Raw genomic sequence first — 18,498 nt, 5'->3', positions numbered from 1 at the left:
GGGTTAAAGAAGAAAAGAGCTGTGATAACCTGCTATAAGATCAGTCAGTGCTCGCTTTCACATAATACAGGAATAGACAGAAGGGCAGAAGGGGTTTTTATTTAAAACCTTGGTTTATCTCGGGAAGGTGTACATGATCACAAATGCTGTTCTCCACCAACGTCCTGCTTCATGCTCGCACAGCTGCAATATGTTAGCACCCAAAGGTGCAAAGAAACAGAGCAGCAACCTTCCACAGGGGTTCAGGGCTCTGCTTTAGCAAAGGAATTTTATTGTTTTGTTTTTGTTTTTGTTTTTGTTTTTGTTTTTGTTTTTTTTAAATTTCACTTTACCCAAAAGGATTGAAACTTCCTGGACACAAGCACACTCGTCTCTCTTCCAAGCGACCAAATACTTCAAGGGTGGAGGTTGTTTTATTATGCATTTTTGTTCCAAATGCAAAGAGTGGGGAAAAAGAAAATCACCAGTTCAATGATATTAATAATATTGTACAGAGAGACAGTTTATTCAGTTCATTACTCGTCAGTTTGTCGCCGTCTGTTGTCAGATGCTTCTAGGAAACATTTTCTTCAACAAGGACGAGTACGAGGAGGATCTGTTATTTTCGGCCTTGCTGCTTCCAACAGTCACACGGGGGGGAAATAGATTACACAGTGAATATTATATTTTTATACATAACTTTTGTTTACGGTTTCACATTCTCCCTAAACTCTCACATTGTTTGTCTGTGTTATATTGCGCCATCAATCATGTTTTTGTACACAAAAGCGAAGTAGTGCTGAGAATTTTCATGAAACTGCTGCTAAGGCGATTTTTTTGTTTGTTTGTTTGTTTGTTTGTTTAATTTGGCTTTTTTGTTTGTTTGTTTTTGTTCGTTTTTTTTTATGTTACTGAGACGAATTCTCCATTTTCAGGACACGCTGTCGTGATGCTGTTTCAGGTAAATGGCAAAAGAGAAACGAAACAAAAGAGGAGGGTGTTATTCCCAGTACTGAGTCTGTATAAAGAGTCAGAAGCTCAATCCTGCAGTGTTAACCGTCGGCCGCATGTTGCTCTAATTTGGTGTGTTTGTGTGTATACGTGTGTGTGTGTGTGTGTGCGTGTGTGTGTGTGTGCGTGTATGTGCCCGAGAATCGGGAGGGGAAAAAAAAGCTCAGTGTATGTGTGTTTGTTTTTAAAATGTGTTATTGCGTGTAAAGAGAGGAGAAAAAAAAAAAGAAGCGTGTATGTGTTCCTGTTTGTATGCACGTGTGTCGTGCGCGTGCGTATGTACCGTATGTTCGTGTACTGAATCAGTACTTGCATTCAGCATGCCGTCTGAGCTGGGTATCACAGTTTGATAGGATTTTTTTTTTTTTCCACATGTCGATGATGTATGTTAAAGTATATATGTACAGTTTGTATGTAAGAGACAAATGGTGAAACCTCAAAGTTGATTTGTTCTTCGATATTGCTGGATCCAGCCACGGGGTCGCAATCATAAGAAACGTGTCTTGACCCCATCAGTCATTCCTCGCACACACATGTAACTGCTGCAAGAACTGGACACAGTGATGGAAAGACACAAATAAAGAAAAATCTATATCTGTAAACTCCTTTGTGTTGCTTGTTTATTCATAATTGATAATATAGTATGAAATATTTGTTTATATTCACATTACACATGTAGGCACAATATTCATACATATACATATTACTGCAGACAGTATCCATTTATATCTTTGGTGCTTATAACAATAAGACTACTCTCTAAAAGGATTTATGAATGGTTTATAACTAGTTTATTAAGTAGCTTAACACTTAATGAATCGTTTATAAGCTGTTATAACACATGGGACCTGTTGCTTGCCACATACTGAGCCCACATGTATCTGTACTGTTGAGCCTCATATCTCATTAGTTACTGAGCTTTCTTTGTTCTCTCCATCATCCAGTGTTTGTACCTGTCAATTATTTATGACTGGTTAAAAAAGGAACCTTATTGTAACGTAACATTTATTAATGAGTTACTATAAGGTTCCTTTTACTAGTTATGAATAATAGTAACTCATTAATAAATGATGAAGTTTCACACTTTACAAAAAGATTCCCTTTTACCAGTTATAAATGGTAGTAGTTCATTAGTAAGATTAATGAGTAGTAAGCATTAACTTGCCAAATAGTGAGCCTGCAGCAATGTATGAAAACTGTTATAACTTGTTTCTAATGGTTTATTTATGATTTATAAAGTGTTAAATGAATAACCTAATTATAAACCATTTATAAAAGATTTATAAGGGTACTCTTATTGTGAAACGGTACCAACTTAAAAGGGAATCAGTAGAACTTGAATATTTTCGGACTTTGGCGACACCCAGTGGTGGTATCAAAAAACACACGACTGATTATCACATGTAGCAGGCAGGAGAGCTCTCCTTCCACCATGAGCGATACTGTCTTGACTTCCAACGTCATTCGCCTTCACTGTCGTCTCCTTACATTCACTCTATCGTTGCTTCCCAACTCTTAGTATTACTCAGTTTGTTTTAATTGAAATGTTTGTGGTGAGTTTCTCCTGTTTTGGTGGAAAATGAGTGGGACTCTCGCTTGTGTGGGTGACAGTAACCCGTTCAATCCGAGGCGAGAGCTGTGTCACTGCCTGCTCAGCCTATAGCGAAGCAGTGACTTCATCCAGCTCCTTTATCTTCATAAATCTCCCACAGTGAAATGATTTGTGGGCTCAAGCACAAAGCTTTACCGTGTGAGCGGCAACCTTTTATCAGATAACTGTTACAGACATTATATCATGTTCTCAGTTTGCATATAACTGGATAGTTTTATTACATTCACAGTGTCATGAAAAGAGTTGGCTAGTACGGAAGAGGATTAGGGTCAAATGTTTAACCTCAAAAATCTGATATACATTTTTCTGTTTTCTTCACATGTGACCCTGATCCTCTTCCGTAGGTTATAATATGTTTTGATGTTTCCATTTGTTTCCGTGATGTTTTGAGGGACCAGACCTAGTACCACTGTGCATGCGTGTCAGTGACGGAGCTAGTTGTTGGTTGTAAGTCTGTGTGATTTGCTCCAGTGAACTTTCTAACAGGAGACATGAGAAAAAAAAAACAGTGCTATGCAATCCGCTTGGTGCGTCGGGAGCTTCGACGGGGGCTGTATTTGTGTTTCACTTGTTTCAGTGATGCGATGCTTTTAGTGTGCGGTAGTAAAACTTTCCTACCGCACAAACTTCCATATTTCATGAGCTTGTCCTCATTAGGAGTAAAACATGGTCGACTTTTTCATGATTAATATGAATCAATCACACAGCGGCTTTTTACATTTTTTAAAATGGAAAAGCTTCTACTTGTTTGCTTTTTGTGTTTTCTTCTAGTATTAATTGTTGCTGATGCATTCCCTCTGTTTGCACCGTGTTTTCACCATTTCACAATCAATTCCTGCTAAAATCCAGTTTTCTGATCAACTTCTGTGTGTGTGTGTGTGTGTGTGTGTGTGTGTGTGTGTGTGTGTGTGTGTTTGTGTGTGTGTGTGTGTGTGTATGTGTTGGGGATATCTTTATCCATTCCAGTTTTCCTGTGAGACACTTTGATTTGAGAGGGAGCAAATGGACCTCATCTCACTGCTGCCTCCTCCTGGTCCAGAGGTGTGAAGGCTCTTCTCAGCCCAGAGGGGCCCTCCGTTCTGGGTCTGGCCTCTCGGGAGGACGGGTGCTCTCAGCAGCCTGTCGTTACCCTGGGCTAGCGGTTTCAGATCAGGGAAACAGTGGACGCACACGCAAGTCTCTGTCGGGCTGGAGTCGTTTGATCTCGAATGTGTTACATAATCTGTAGATAGAGAGGTAAGTGAGCGCACTGGAGCAAAAGACGTGAAACAGACGACAAGACATTAGAGATGCAAGAGTTTTGAAATACAGTGACGATGATAATTAATTCTCTCAGTTGCAGAACATTAAAAAAAAAGCACCTGGAAAGATTATTCTGAAGGGAAACTGCTGTACAGTTCTACTACTAGTCTTATTCCAACTTGATTGCACTGATTGTTATTCATACCACACTAACCTTTGGAGGTCTGCCTCAGCTGGCCACCGGGCAGGCCAACCTCCTCGCCCGGCTGGATCAAACGCTCCTGCTTGTGGTTAGCCTTCTTGGGTCCTGGGTTGGAGGCTCTGGCCCCGGATCCCCTCAGAAAGACCGCCAGGGTCAGAGACAAGCTAGAAAACAGCAGCACTATGCAGAGTGCCAGCAGGGAGTAGAGCAGGACGGTGGAGTCTTCCAGGGCTGTCGGCGCTGAGAGCACAGGAGGTGACGTAGCAGGAGGGATAGAGAGGAAGAATGATGGCTCTTAGTCATCTGAGTCTTAGGAGGAAAGACCTTCAAGACAAAATAACAAGCGCTGTTGCTTTTGACTAACGACGTCTAGATAGCAGGAGTTTTCCAGGAATTCTTCCTCTTAAAGGTCTGGCTCTGTTTACACTCCAAATACACTGCTCGACCATAAGTAATTGGACAGTAACCCCCCTTTTACTTTCAAGGTCTGTGCTTCAGCACGTTCAATTTGAAATGAAATAGAATATACTACGTTTATAAGTGCCGAGTCTCAACAGTACAAAGCATGAGTAACTGTCCAAATACATATGGCGTGGAGCGTGTGTACTGTATAAAATGGGTATATCTATCAAGAATAATCTCATGTTACAAGAAAAGATCTCATAATAATGAAATCTTTTCTCGTAAGTACGAGATCTTTTCTCATAACGGTGTCTATTTCTTCTTTATTCTGGAAATGCGCTTCTGTAGTTTACACACTGGGAACTAGCCGCATTCTTATTTTTTTTTTAAAGGCTTTTTTGAGCATTGTGTGCCTGTGTTGGGCAGCCAGTAGTGAAGCGATGGCAGGAAGTGAAGGGAGAAAGAGAAAAGGAGTGATATGCGGCAAAGATCTCCAACAAAATGAAACCTGGAACCTTTGTCAGCGCCCCCCCAGCTCCTGGTCTCAAGGGCAAGCAACACTACTCACATTCTCCACCAAAGCACAATCAACAGGCATTTATCTCTAGACAGAAGTAAACATCCTCCAGTTGGCTAACTTCCACAAAACCTCATTGCAATTGCTATTCATTTCTATTTTGTCCAGAGTTCCTTCTTTGCCATTTAACTTTTCGTCATCCTCTGAGGTCTAACGTCGGCAACAAAACACAACATTCATGCCTCACTAAATAATTAAAGCTCTAATCCAGGCCAGCAGGGTCAGTACTCACTCTGGCAGTGCTGGGAGCATTCTGCTGGATGTTTGCCACAAATCTCAGTGCACCTCATACATTTCTTCAGCAGCACATCATAGTAGTGGCCAGGCAGTGCCTTACAATGTGCGGACTCTAACGCAGGAAGACACGTGAAAGCAATCAGGACAAGTGGAGGACATGACGACCTGAATTCACATCTGTCCTGTCCATTTAGCATCACGTTCACAGTTTCTCTTCCTTTAACGTTACTGATGGATCACCTCCAGGAAATAATCTCTTAAAAAGCAGGTTACATTCATACTTCATTTATTTAACACAGTTTTGATAGCAAGGGAAATGAGATGGTGAACAGCAGTGAAACAATCTAACTGATGCCTTTGTCTCCTTCAAATGCTGTCTCTTGTTAAAGCCCCTGTAACTATCCTTCCTACCTTTAGGACCATCAGGGCAATTACAAACTGCTGTTTCAGTTTAGTATTATCTGATAACCCGGTCTCATGTCAGTTAGTGTCCACGTACACGAAATGTAATTTATTAATTTTGTGTACATGGGCACGAATTGTCCATTTATTTTTTCTTTTGTGACAGCACAACTTTTAGTTTGTGAAATAGTTAAGACATAAAATGTTGTGAATCCTGTTCATTTAGTGGAATTTTCCATTGTTTTTGTGACAAAACTTACACTTTTTTAATGGTTTCTATTGTTTGGACTGTCACAGCACTTGGTTAAAGATAGGGAAAGGTAGTGGCCTGCTTCACAGTGACTGCGTCTGTAAACCTGGGCCTCTGCTGTGTAAGTTGTGCACTTTCTACACCCACCATCCAACCTAACCCAACCTACCTGCTCTTTAATGAATGTAGCGCCTCATTCATTCAAAAACATAAGTTTCCATTTCAAGCTGCGTGTCACGAAAAAAAAAACATGGACAGTTCATGTCCAGGTGCACGAAATCAACTGATTAAATTTCATGCACCTGGACATGAACTGACGTGAGACTGTGTCGGACATACTGCATGTAACAGAATATCAAGATCAACAATACAATCAGACATCGGTTACAGCTTCAGCTTCCCTTTTTTTTATTTCATAGCCTATCACAACCTTTAAACTTTATATGTTCTTATACCTCTGTCCTCACGTGCGTGTATGCATGCGTGTACTCACCACAGTAACTGATGCATTTGCTGATGACTTGTTGTTCCTGGCATACCGATTGACAGTTTATACATAATTTGAGCAAGGCATCCCAGAACTGACCCTCAGGGCAGCTTTCTTCCATCAGCCCTGATAATCCTCACACTGATAAAACAAACACAGACACACGGAGAGGTAAGTGTGGAGGAAACGGCTGTGGCATGTGAGTATAGATATGTAACTACTTTATGCATGTGAAAGAGGAGAGGTGGGGAATATACTGTTTACATAAGTGTACGTCCACAATTCAGCTTCAAAATGTTAAATATTAACCGAATACTGTAAATAGACGAGACAATATTAAATAAATGATCCTATGAATAAATAAACCAATGGAATGCACCAATGAATTGTTAAATAATTTAATAAATTATTAAAACTAATTACTAGACTAATTATTTTAATTGTATATCAAGGTGACTTTGTTATACTCTACTATACTGTATTGAGCCTGAAGAGTAATCGTATTGTAGGAATAGGATATGCTGTTGTACAGTGTACTGGAAGGATCATGGGAAAAAGTGCAACTTTGCATTGTGGGATAACACTGACAGTAACTCTGAGTCCACCTGTTTTAAACCTAATTTGCATCCACTTGTAATAATCCTTATAACAGTTTATAACAAAAGAACTGTATGGCCAAAATGCATTTAGGAGATCCTCATTTGAAAGGTAACTCTAACTCTAACTCAGCTGTTTCCACAACCTCCCACAGCCTATTGGCCTTCGCTCAGAAGTGCCCACCCCCCTAGTTTGCTCTGATTGGTCAGGGGAGACGTCTATCTACAGCGTCATTCAGAAATGTGGGGGAAAAAAAACAGGCATTTTCCGACAGAAAAGATCACGTCATTACGTCTTACTCTGGGTTTATGCTTGCCGCCTTTCCCGACCTCCTTGAAGCACAATCTGATTGGATCTTTACCAAAACATCCACGATCTTTACAGGGAGGCCGCCATTTTTTAGCCGGGAAGCTAACAAACAATAGCAGACCCGCTAACATCCGCCGGTGGAGCCGGACGGAGAGAGAGAGGGAGAGGAGAAGTGAGGGAAGAACAGCGGATACAAATCGCTCGGTCCTTATCGCTTCGGACTTCTCATGACGATATTCACAACCTGGAATACTTTTATGAAGAAACCATTTTGATTTGTGTGACCCGTGGACCGTTACCGACCAAAGGAATATGAACAACTGAGGGATGGAAAGAGAATCGGAGCTCTACACGTCTAAACGGTAGGCAGTCACCACACAGTCACCACACTCTGCTGTTAGATATTGATAAATCATATTTATGCGCTTGTGTTTAGCGCAAAATTAACTGAATATTTCAAATCTAGAGACTCTAACCGATGTAACGAGGTACAGCCTGTTTATATGAACAAAGGTTTACTCCTTCAAAACACGTTCAGAAGTCTACCGGGCCCTGACACGGGACAGCGGGCCATGTATGACTGACTTTTATCCAGTTTTAAGCAACATTTTTACATTACACTTTTTAAATAGTGGTTGTTTTTAATTGTATTTTAGTAATCCGACATCTGGATTTAAGATATTTCAAGTTAATCGGAGTTACAGCGGCAGTGAAACCACACACCTGTGTGTGTGTGAGAGAGAAAGAGAGAGAGAGAGGAGAGAGAGAGAGAGAGAGAGAGAGAGAGAGATACCTGAAACCTATAAATAAGACAGATTTTTAGATGTTGAATTAGCTGTAGATAATTAGCCAAATATCTTCGGTTTAACAATTACTGAACTCCCTGTTTCACCTCTGAATCATCACATTTGTTCCAGTTAAGAAACAAAGCATGGGCCCCAGGACCCCCTCCCATTCAGACAGCTAAGACATAAATGCACCTCCTCAATAAACAAAAGCTAAATTTATCTTAATTCTGTAAAGTGGTTAGCTCCACTAAAAATAACAGTGTTTCCTCTCTGCCCACTCTTGTCAGTTACAGGAAATCTCAGCATGACGGGAAATGACATTCTTAACTAGATACTCTGATTTACCACCAATCAGGTTCCCTGCTACTTCCTTATTTTAAATTATATGATTCTTCACAGATTATTTAATATAGAAATTGATCCTAATTCCTTTAGATGGTTTAAACAGTTATGTCTCTCTGACAGACAACAGTGACGACTGTGCAGACAGGTTTTGTTGACGCAATACCTCCGTAACACCTTGAGGGAATTTCTCCAAATTTAGTTCAAGGACAAACTGATTAGACTTTGGTGGCTAGAGTTCAAAGGTCAAGGTCACGGTGACCTCACAAAACATGATTTTTACCTTGTGAGCACAATATCCCGAGAACTCCTCGGGGGAATCCCTTCAAGTTTGGCACAAACGTTCACTTGGATGTAAATATGGAGCTTGAAGATTTAATTTTTCAATTTCTTCACATTGTGTTACGTTGCAGCTTTGTGCCTCATCAATGTACAACCAATACTCCCATAACGACAGAGTGAAAACTGAATTTTAGAAGTTTTTGCAAATTTATTGAAAAGGAAAAAAGTGAAATATAACATTGACTAAAGCAGTCAAACCCTTTGATATGACATTTGAAATTGAGCTCATTTCTCTTGACTGTCTTTGAGATGTTTCTACACCTTGATTGGAGTCCACCTTTGTTTCATCCCATAGGAGGATTTTGCTTCAGATGATCTGGTTATCACCGGTTATAGGGCAGGTGTTTTTGATAATACAGTATTGGTTTAACTGTGAAAGGTGTAAGAAGCAAGTGTGAGCTGTGAGCTTCCGAATGTGTGATAGTTGTAGGAAAAAGAGTGCGGAGTCTGTCTTTGAACCAGTTAAGCTCTATTATTCGGTGTATACTGAAGAACTCTTTGAACTCTCTGCCTTTAGCTTCAAAAGCAAAGCCGACCCATTTCCTTCGGCGTTTGAAAACTTGTCGTAGAGCGGTCCTCGCAAAACAAGTACACGCTAATAATTCAAAGATCAGGGGCGATCAGCAGCATGCCCTCCTTTCAGCAACCCGTGAACTTCCATCATTTTTCAGAAATCATGTCTAAATCATGTCTGAATCATGTCTGTATTCTCGAGTACAGTCCTCTTCGCTCCGGTGAGCACTGAATCAGTGGACTGTGAAGGGCACACATCCAGACCTCCCCCGCCCTCCACTGCTTTCACACACAGAAGTGTAGGCCGGATTTATTCTTGAATATATGTCACACCCTGATAATCAGAACTCGGTGTTTTACTCTTGCCCCCTTTCAGATTCTGTGTACCGTTCAAACAATGTGTGATCATCGTAAACACATAATACGCTTCCAAGTCCCTACTATGCAAAACAGAAGTATTTACTTCTATACAAACCAAAGCCACACATTTCTTCTGTCTCATATATTTATACATCATTTATCTGTTTTTCCATTTTGAGATATTTTATAAGCTTCTCATTTTGTGTGTGTGTGTGTGTGTGTGTGTGTGTGTGTGTGTGTGTGTGTGTGTGTGTAACTGGAGACAGAACTGTGTTCAGAGCAACGAGCTACAGACACGCCACAAACTTTAATACTTGTGTTCACTACTACCATATGCCCGGCTGCCCCACCTGGACCGCATGTATACTGACCACAAATCCTGAAAACACAACATTCAGTTTGCTGTCGTGACCCACTGTGGGTTGAAAAAGGGAAAAAGGATGTTTGAAGCGATCACTCACCTGGCGAGACGAAGAAGCGGTGGCAGAATTCTTTAGCTTGAAGATGAGACTAAGTCAGGCCTCTGTATTTCAGTCTGGAAGCTCATTTGAGTATGAACTCACTGCTTGGGCTGGGACTTCCCCTTCCCCACTCTGTGTGAGGAGGACCCCCCCCCCAACACACACACACACACACACACACACACAGGATGGTTTGACTATGATCAACAGGAAATATTCCACATTTAAAAATCTGTCTAGTTTCATGAGGATTGTGAGTTTACCGGTCCTGCTGCTAATCTGGATTATTAGGGTCTGACTAGCTTTGACTAATTGCCTCCAGAACATCAACATTGTTGAGTTTGAAGGTTCGTTCTTCAAGGTCCACTTTCTTGGTTTGCTTGGTCGTCATGGAGATGGCAACTGACAACAATTGAAATAATGTAAGCATTGTTTTGTTGCCATTCCTGTGTAGTTTTATGATTGGAGTTGCTGGAATATAACTAAATCTTCTTCCAATATAACATAAGAATAAATATGATTTTTAATAATAATAATAAAAGGTAGTTTTATATTATATTATTATTATTTATATTATTGTAGTAGCTAAGTTTCCATCCAGATGTAAGACAAAATACACATTTGTTCAAATTAGCATTAGTTCACATATCCTGTTTTTCATTGGAATTAAAAACATTCAAATGTCTAACCTATAAAGACGCATATCTCCCTGCTACAGATGCTGCATCTAAAATAATAATAATAATTTAAATGGTTTGGTCTTTGAAGGAGCTCCACAATATTTTACTGTCTAATGTCAGATTTTTATTAAACTGAAATATGATATTTTATTTATTTGACATGAAAATATGATAAAAAAATAGTGAATGATTGAAATATTATAATCTCAAATATTATAATTAATGTATCAATCTTTGTATGAACCTTGAAAAAGTCACTTTTCTAAAGCCCGAACTTACTGTTAACACACAGTCCCCACACTGACTCAGTGTTACAGGTATGAATGCAGATGTGACTAAACCCACTTTCTGAGTATCAGTGTGAAACTGTCTTCACACCTTTCCACACAGTCTGTTTTACTCTCCACTGAACACCAGGTCTCAGCTTCAGTTCTGTAAACGAAAGAAAGTGAATGAAGTGTATTATTTATAAGCACGTCCTGAACACCTGGAATCTTTAAAAATGTGTATGAAAGTTTTATTTTGGGTTTTTTTTGTCCCACAACAGAAACAAAGAACTATTTAAATCTCTGCAGAGTGGAACAAAGTGGCAGCAACCTATGAAGCTATTTCACACTGTTTGCTCAACTAATACCTACTGTAATTATCATTGATGTATTTATATAAAGAAAGCAAAATGAGAAAAGTGATGAAATCGTAAAAGGTTGAAAACATTAAACAGGTTAATAGATAAATAAATAAATGAATAAATAAATAAGCAAAAAGCATTTGTGACTAGAAAGCTTTTAGTTTCAACCTTAGATTTTCTGGGAGGCTTTGCAGTGCAGCTGTTGTGCAGCCAACGGAAATGATGAGGTGACAAGTCATTAAGAGGTGTTAGTTTTGTTTTACAACATACTAAGTTAGTTCTGCTTCATGAAATCTAAAGTAAATAGCTGGAAGCAGCAGGTAGCGAGTCCACCGGCCTCTGAGAACAAAAGGTGCAGTTGTGCTGGTAAACATGTCGGAGATATGTGGTCACCGAGCTACGGCCATTAATGATAAACCATGTCCTGAAGTTGTTAATACACATTGTAGGTTAATGGTTATGAAAAGTAATTGTAGGTTAACCAGCACCACTAAACCCATTAACACAGTATCGAGAGACGCAGCTCTTGGCAAGTGACCCCCACGTCTCTGCAGTGGAACAGACCGACAGCGAGCTTTCTGATTGGACAAGGAAGCCGTAAAAGGCTTAAACTAATTAAAACAAATTAAAATATACAGTACACCCAGAATCTGAAATTAAATCATATTTAAAAAAAAAAAAAAAAAAAAAAAATCATCTTTGGGATTAAAATTGGATTTGAAATTGGAAAATTGGATACCTGAGCAAGTATGGAGTTAATAAGTTCCACTTCCGCTTTGGCCACATCTGTAAATCATCTAAGTGTGAGAGAAATAATCAAGTAGAAAACAAATATAGGGCGTATCCATATATTAATAAAGGATTTTTAGTTTCACATCTACAATCGGAGTGCACCGGATATTTTTTTTTTTTTTTTTCGACTGCCACTGTACAGTTTCAACTCTTAAAAGACTTATTGCACCGTATCAGAAAACAAATATGTTGATTCTGAAGAAGCACTGATAAAATTATGACTTGGCTCCACTTTAAATGATGGAAACAGAAATGAGTTCTGAAAGGCTTTTTGATCACACTTGTGGTTGGTCTGTTTTCCTTAATTCAAAAATGATCATTTAGTTGTTATGATGTTTTATTTTCACCTAAAAATTAGGAAAATTAGAAAAATATCAGAAGATGCAGAAAAAACACATTTTTTTAAAGTTATGCAGGAAAATGTGCAAAATGCAGATTAATATTAACAGGACTATGGTATGATATTGACAGTGTCAAAAAAAAAGAAAAAAAAACACCCAGAAGTGCAGACTACAGATGTGCTCATGATATGCATTACTGCTTACATCATGAAAAATTCCAGATAGAGGAACTAAATCTCAGAATCATCAGGGCATGTTTAAGGATGCAAACAGGCATGAAAAAGCATTCAATGATTTATAGACGTGCGTTTGTGAAGAGTTGATCTTAAAAATAAAAGTTAAAAACAACAGAAGCAAAGAATTTTAGATGCAGTTGAGAGCAGAGGTCGGAGTTCGACTCTTGCTTTGTATTTTGTTTTTAAACACATAAATCCAGAAGAGTTTAAAGGGGTAGAGAAGGTGTTTGTGTTGCCTGGATCACACCTCTAAGCAAACAACCGTGTTCAGAAACCCGAGTTCTCCCAGAATAGACTCGCTGCAGATGGGTAGTCAAATTTTGAAAAGGGAAAAGGAAGCCGGTTCAGATGCGTAAAAAACAGAACAACAAAAAAATTACAAAATCATGAAATTAGTCATTTACCAACCTATGCAAATGTTGGGTGAGTTACAGACTTGCATTTCTTTTAAAATGTTTTCACGCTCAACATCAGCAAAGAACAAAATTCATAGGTTTAACACCTAGTGTAGCATCATTTATTGCTGTTGGTTTTGAAAAGGTTAGAGAGGTCAGAGAGTTCTCAACCCGAATGGGAACATGTAACGCTTGTTAAACACAAAGTCGGGCATGAAACAAACTGATTTTGACATCATTTATTTGTCGAGCATCATTTTGTAACCTGAACATAATCAGACTTGAGCACTGCCATCTCAACTGTTCAGTCAGTCACTCCAGCAATACCAAAGTGATACCAGTAGATGGAGACAGCCTGCAGTTCATGAATAGACACTAATACAACACTGCTTAGTTCCACAGTTCCACACTCTCGTCTGTAACTTTGATAAGATAAAGGTGTTGAAACTGTCTTAGATAAAGGATTTGGATGAAAGGAACCTTTTTAAGAGACGGAGAGAGAATTGCAAGTGTACGATCAAAGGAAGAGAGTCCACATGCTGTGCAGTGTGTCGAGCTCCCCTGAAATGTCCAACAGACCAATGGAGGTATTATATATATTATTATATATTATATATTGCGAATATTTTTGAAAAATATATTTTTTAAAAACATTTAAAAACATTAATATATATATATATTATTTATTTATTTATTTATTTACACCTTTTCACCAAAATTTTATTGTTTTGCAAATGATCTGTCGGCCCACTTGCAACACCCCCGCAAAGGGTTAGATCCAAAAGTTGCACCTTCCACATTTCCATTGTTCAGTGTTTTGTCTGTTTTGATATCACCCGTGTTGAGGGGAAATTTTTTCATTACAGAAGAGTGAAAAACCCATGCTGCATTTCATCTGCGTAGGTGCAGGCTGTGGAATGGAAAGATATCCGATGCGCTGACGACTGGTGCTCTCATGTTATTCCACTTAAATGATCCGGCTGCAATCATGTGAACCAGTTGGTCAAGAGGGGTCTCTCCTCCTTCTCTGCACTTCTCTGCCATTCTTCCTGCAGTAGTTGAACCAAATCAGCAGATCAGTTTCTACGTATCTGCCTGTAGTATTCAATATATTCCAGCAACTATGCCACCAAATCAAACTGTTACTATTATTAGCATTTCAGTAATTAAAGCTGCTATTATCAATATTTTTATATTTACAATGGATCACACAGCTACTTGAATGTGAAAGTGGTGACTCATAGTGACGAACCCACAGAGAATTATCACCCAGCTCTCCCCAAAGCCTTACACAGGGTTTTAGTGTCGAAAGTTGTTTTGGTTTTTCGGATCCATAACGTTTCTGCTTTGGTTCAAGTGTAGCTAAAGTTAGCAGCTAGCTGGATGATTATAGTGGAGTATTATGCTGCTGAAGAGTGAGATATTTCCCTCCAGAGTTAGAGGAGATAAAAGGACAGAAAACCTTGGATTTATTCGGGAGGAGGACAGAAACATTACTCTGTTAATGTTTCTGGCTCTGCTAACACAAAAGCCAAATTAAACTAAAAGGAGAAAATATGTCAGTGTTGTGTTCATAGCCAATTTTTTTATAGCCAAGTGTACACTGATAAGATGATTAACGGAGAGGGAAAACATGCTGCATGACAAATATCCATTGTAGTCATGAAAACTATGTGTAGTTGTAACATCATCCGTGGTGATGTTCCTGTTTTCAGGGGTTGTTTACCTTCGGGTGCATGAAAACATTTCAGAACAAACATATAATCAAGCTGAAAACATGGAGGGATTTCACTTCAAACTTTAATTTAGCCTCAGCAACATGCCTTTCCATGTTTTTTTTGTGCCTTTCCATCCTGTTCAGTAACAGTACCTCAATTATATGCACTTCATGCGAGCTGTGCTGCATGACATTTTCCACACACAGAATTCAGTGAAGTGTACTTACTCTAACTTTGTTCTGCATATTATGCAGCAAAACTTTTCAAAAGAGCAGTTTGATTGGTCATTTTTCTATCTGGTTATGAGAAAGGTCATACTCACAGAGGCTTGATCATACACTACCAGAGCTTTGGCACAGCACTGACCCATTATAATAAATCTATTGTTGACCGCGTTGGGGAACAAGGGCTGTGTTCGGTGACATTTTTTACCTTGACATTCAAAGTTGACTCTCCTAAAGCCTTATTCAGCTGGCTAGAGGTGGATGTGAAAATTCACCTTCTGCCGTGTGCATTTAATACTCACCTGCCACCAGCAAAATAAAACACCCCCAAGCACGACTTATTTTTTTATTTTTTTATTTTTTTTTATACAGAATACATTATTTGTTTCCACTGTGGAGCTGAATTCTCAACAGAGCAGATTGGCACAGCGTTCAGAGTAGTGAGTCATTTGGAGGCGACTCAGGGGGGGAGAGAAAATGAGAGGTGATGTGAGTGAATGTTGCTGCATGAAGGCTCACTCGTGTGTGGAAAGTACTAAATTGAACCTTTCCTATTTCTAGTATCAGGGGAGGTCTAAATAAATCCACATTAAGTCAAAGTAATCATGCATTTCACACGATTTTGTTGTGAAGACTCTCCTTTGAGATGATTTAGATTGTCAGCTACAAGTTCATACAAAAATATTGCTGCAAGCAGCGATGTCGGGGGGGGGGGCAGCCCAGCAGGCCGGGGTTGCCATGGAAACATGATGTCATTATGTCAAGGGCATGGCAGTGAGCACTCGCAGCAAGTTACATGTCAGCTGATTTAAGATTGGCTGAGATATGACTTGATTTCTAGTTTGACATTTTTCTTGCCAATTTAAATTGGCTCTTACGGTTGAAAACCTGCAAATCAAAAATCCATGTGATAACTTTTGTGAGTCTTGGTCTGAAGAGCATCTTTGCTATAACTGTGGTAAAGACTGGGCAACGGTTGTCCAAGGAGAAGCAAAAATATGAAATACAAAATTGCAGCTGCATGAATTAGGATATTACAAGTTGCCATGTGTTGATCTTCGACGGTGAAACCAGAAACAAGAATTGTTTTAAACCTGTCAATATTAGCCAAAACATATATTTACTTATTGCAGCGCCCTCTGGAGGCCAATTGACGCCAATAATTTTGAGTTTCCACGAAATGGGTTCTAAAATTAGCAAATTACCAAATGTGTAGCTATTGTAGCTTGACTGCATACTTTCATAGCAACTATCGGCAGCTACTTCTACTGTGGAGATGGCGAGTGGCAATGTGACCATGACCCATGAAACCACAGTTATGGCAACAAGAGTATTAATAAAACCCAAGTTGAGAAATATAAGTTTTGTGAGACTTGCTAATGCTAATATCAGCATGCTAAAGTGCTCACATGCTAATGTTTGACAGGTTATGTTTACCATGGTTGGCATCTTAGTTTAACGTATTAGCATGCTAACATTTTCTAATTAGCGCTAAGCACATCGTTACGTAGACATCAAGTGCTTTCTCTGTCCAACCACATTCAGAGCCTGTTCACGTCATTAACATGCGTTTACATCTTGTCGTTGTCGGATCACCACGAGTGGACAGCTGTAAGTGCGTCAGTTAGACTTAAGCCTCCAGTGACCACTTATGACCAGATCTCACTCCCCCTCTCTATATGCAAATAAACAGGAAGCCCACATTATTTCTGTTTGCAACAGAATGCAATATGTGTTGTTGTTTTTAGCCAGTCTGACCATGACAGATGGGTCTGTTGTGTGTGAGAGAGAGAGAGAGAGAGAGAGAGAGGCTGAGCAAATCAGTGTAACGTTTAGATGTTCATCTGTATATTTGAGTTAATTTACAAAAAATATATTTACATTGTTTATACAGATAATTATTTACATAATTATGTTTACAGTTAACTATTTACATATCTATATTTATGCAAATATTATTTACAATTTAAAATATTTACATGTGCATCTTGAGAAACAGTGACAGTAACCTCCTGAATCAATCGCTCTACTTTTCCTCTGATTAACCTCAGTCTTAGCCCTCCTCATCTCTGATTGGTTGCTTTAGCGACATGTGACTTAGGAACGGAGAGTGTTGTTCTTGTGAAGCCGACGAAGTGTGGAGAGAAATAAAAAACTGCTGCTTCAAAAGTTAATTTGTCGCCATCCGCCGTGCACTGTGCAGAGCTCTACGACGAAATAAGGTCTTACACATTTGAAATAGTTTTAAAAAATGGAAAATAAATATGTGGTGGTCAGTGATATCGCGATTGATATTTTGGTGGGTAACACGGTGAGAAGTATAAAAATATTTTCGGTTCATTATGAAACGCTGGCAGGACTAATTAGACCGTGGCTGCAGAGGACGCCAGTTGAGTGGGCGGTCCTTTGATGTGGCCCAGGACACATTTGCGTTCACACTGCTGAAACAATGTGTCCATATTCTGCCTGAGTGCAGTGACAGCCCCTTGGGGAATGCTATGTATTTACTGAATCCAGCACTGGGCATCATCTGTAGAATATACAGTTTTCTGTACCGCTGTGTTCCAGGGATAGCTGAGAAACAGAAACTTGGAGTTCCTCCAAAGAATGTATTCCTGGAGGAAATGCATTGAGGAATGGCCCCTTAAAATTCCTCCAACTCCTCTCAGTGATACAGTATTCATCATGCACACTGCTTTACAGCCAAGTGTTTCCAAACACAGATTAACACATAGGCTGCATATGACACATCTACAGAAACAAAAAATACACAGGTTTGACTATGGGAGCAGAAACTGGTCTGCATTTTAATTGTACAGCCAATAAGGACAGTGGCCCCGTCCGTTACAATCAATGAGCACATTATAATCTATAACAACAAAGAGTCACAAAGAAACACCTGCTTCTGACATTATATCACACAAACAAACGCCATGTAAGCCAGGGGAAAAGTATGAAAAATGATTCACAGCAAGATGTCTTGGTTACCAACATATTCAAATGTAAAGTACAAAGGCCTTTGGTTGCTCAGCTTTTGGGAGAAACAGGTTACAATGTTTGTTTTGCTGTACACCAATGTCATCACATGACTTTAAATTTAATTTAAGTTTTTCAAGGCACAAAGATAAAAAAGTAACCGCACAGAAAAGTACATATCCATGGCTGTACACGTTCAGAAACAAGCATGTAAGTTACGAGCAGTTCACCTTACGTTTGTCTTCCTCAGGATTATAATCTGTAGTGTGGAAAACCTACATTTCATTTCATCTCTTTGACCAAAGGAATGCGTCGTGTTTTTGCCGCTGATCATGACTTAAAATGCTACACAGTTGTACCCGTTGCACCAGCCATGAAACCAAACTACAACACAA

The 18,498-nt window shown here is 39.2% G+C and overlaps 1 protein-coding gene across 1 annotated transcript; it reads right to left on the bottom strand.

Moving 5' to 3' along the window:
- Positions 1-2,203: 2,203 nt before the first annotated feature.
- tnfrsf13b (TNF receptor superfamily member 13B) lies at positions 2,204-6,522 on the bottom strand. Its single transcript, XM_022742378.1, has 4 exons — positions 6,408-6,522; positions 5,258-5,374; positions 4,059-4,286; positions 2,204-3,824 (listed from the first exon to the last, which is right to left on the bottom strand). Exons 1-4 carry the CDS (start codon positions 6,520-6,522, stop codon positions 3,556-3,558), a joined length of 729 nt encoding a protein of 242 aa, XP_022598099.1. The 3' UTR covers positions 2,204-3,555.
- Between the last annotated feature and the right edge of the window lie 11,976 nt (positions 6,523-18,498).

Source organism: Seriola dumerili, unplaced genomic scaffold, assembly GCF_002260705.1.
Source record: "Seriola dumerili isolate Sdu_G_001 unplaced genomic scaffold, Sdu_1.0 BDQW01000068.1, whole genome shotgun sequence".
Lineage (NCBI taxonomy): Eukaryota > Metazoa > Chordata > Actinopteri > Carangiformes > Carangidae > Seriola > Seriola dumerili.
This window is presented reverse-complemented; position numbering and strand designations above follow the sequence as displayed.

What these genes read in the sequence shown, in the direction of transcription:
- tnfrsf13b (XM_022742378.1), bottom strand. Translation starts at nt 6,522, where the DNA reads ATGGAAGAAAGCTGCCCTGAGGGTCAGTTCTGGGATGCCTTGCTCAAA. An exon ending in CAAATGCATCAGTTACTGTG is followed by an intron (nt 5,375 to 6,407) that starts GTGAGTACACGC and finishes TTCCTGCGTTAG; the next exon opens with AGTCCGCACATTGTAAGGCA. An exon ending in ATGCTCCCAGCACTGCCAGA is followed by an intron (nt 4,287 to 5,257) that starts GTGAGTACTGAC and finishes CTGTGCTCTCAG; the next exon opens with CGCCGACAGCCCTGGAAGAC.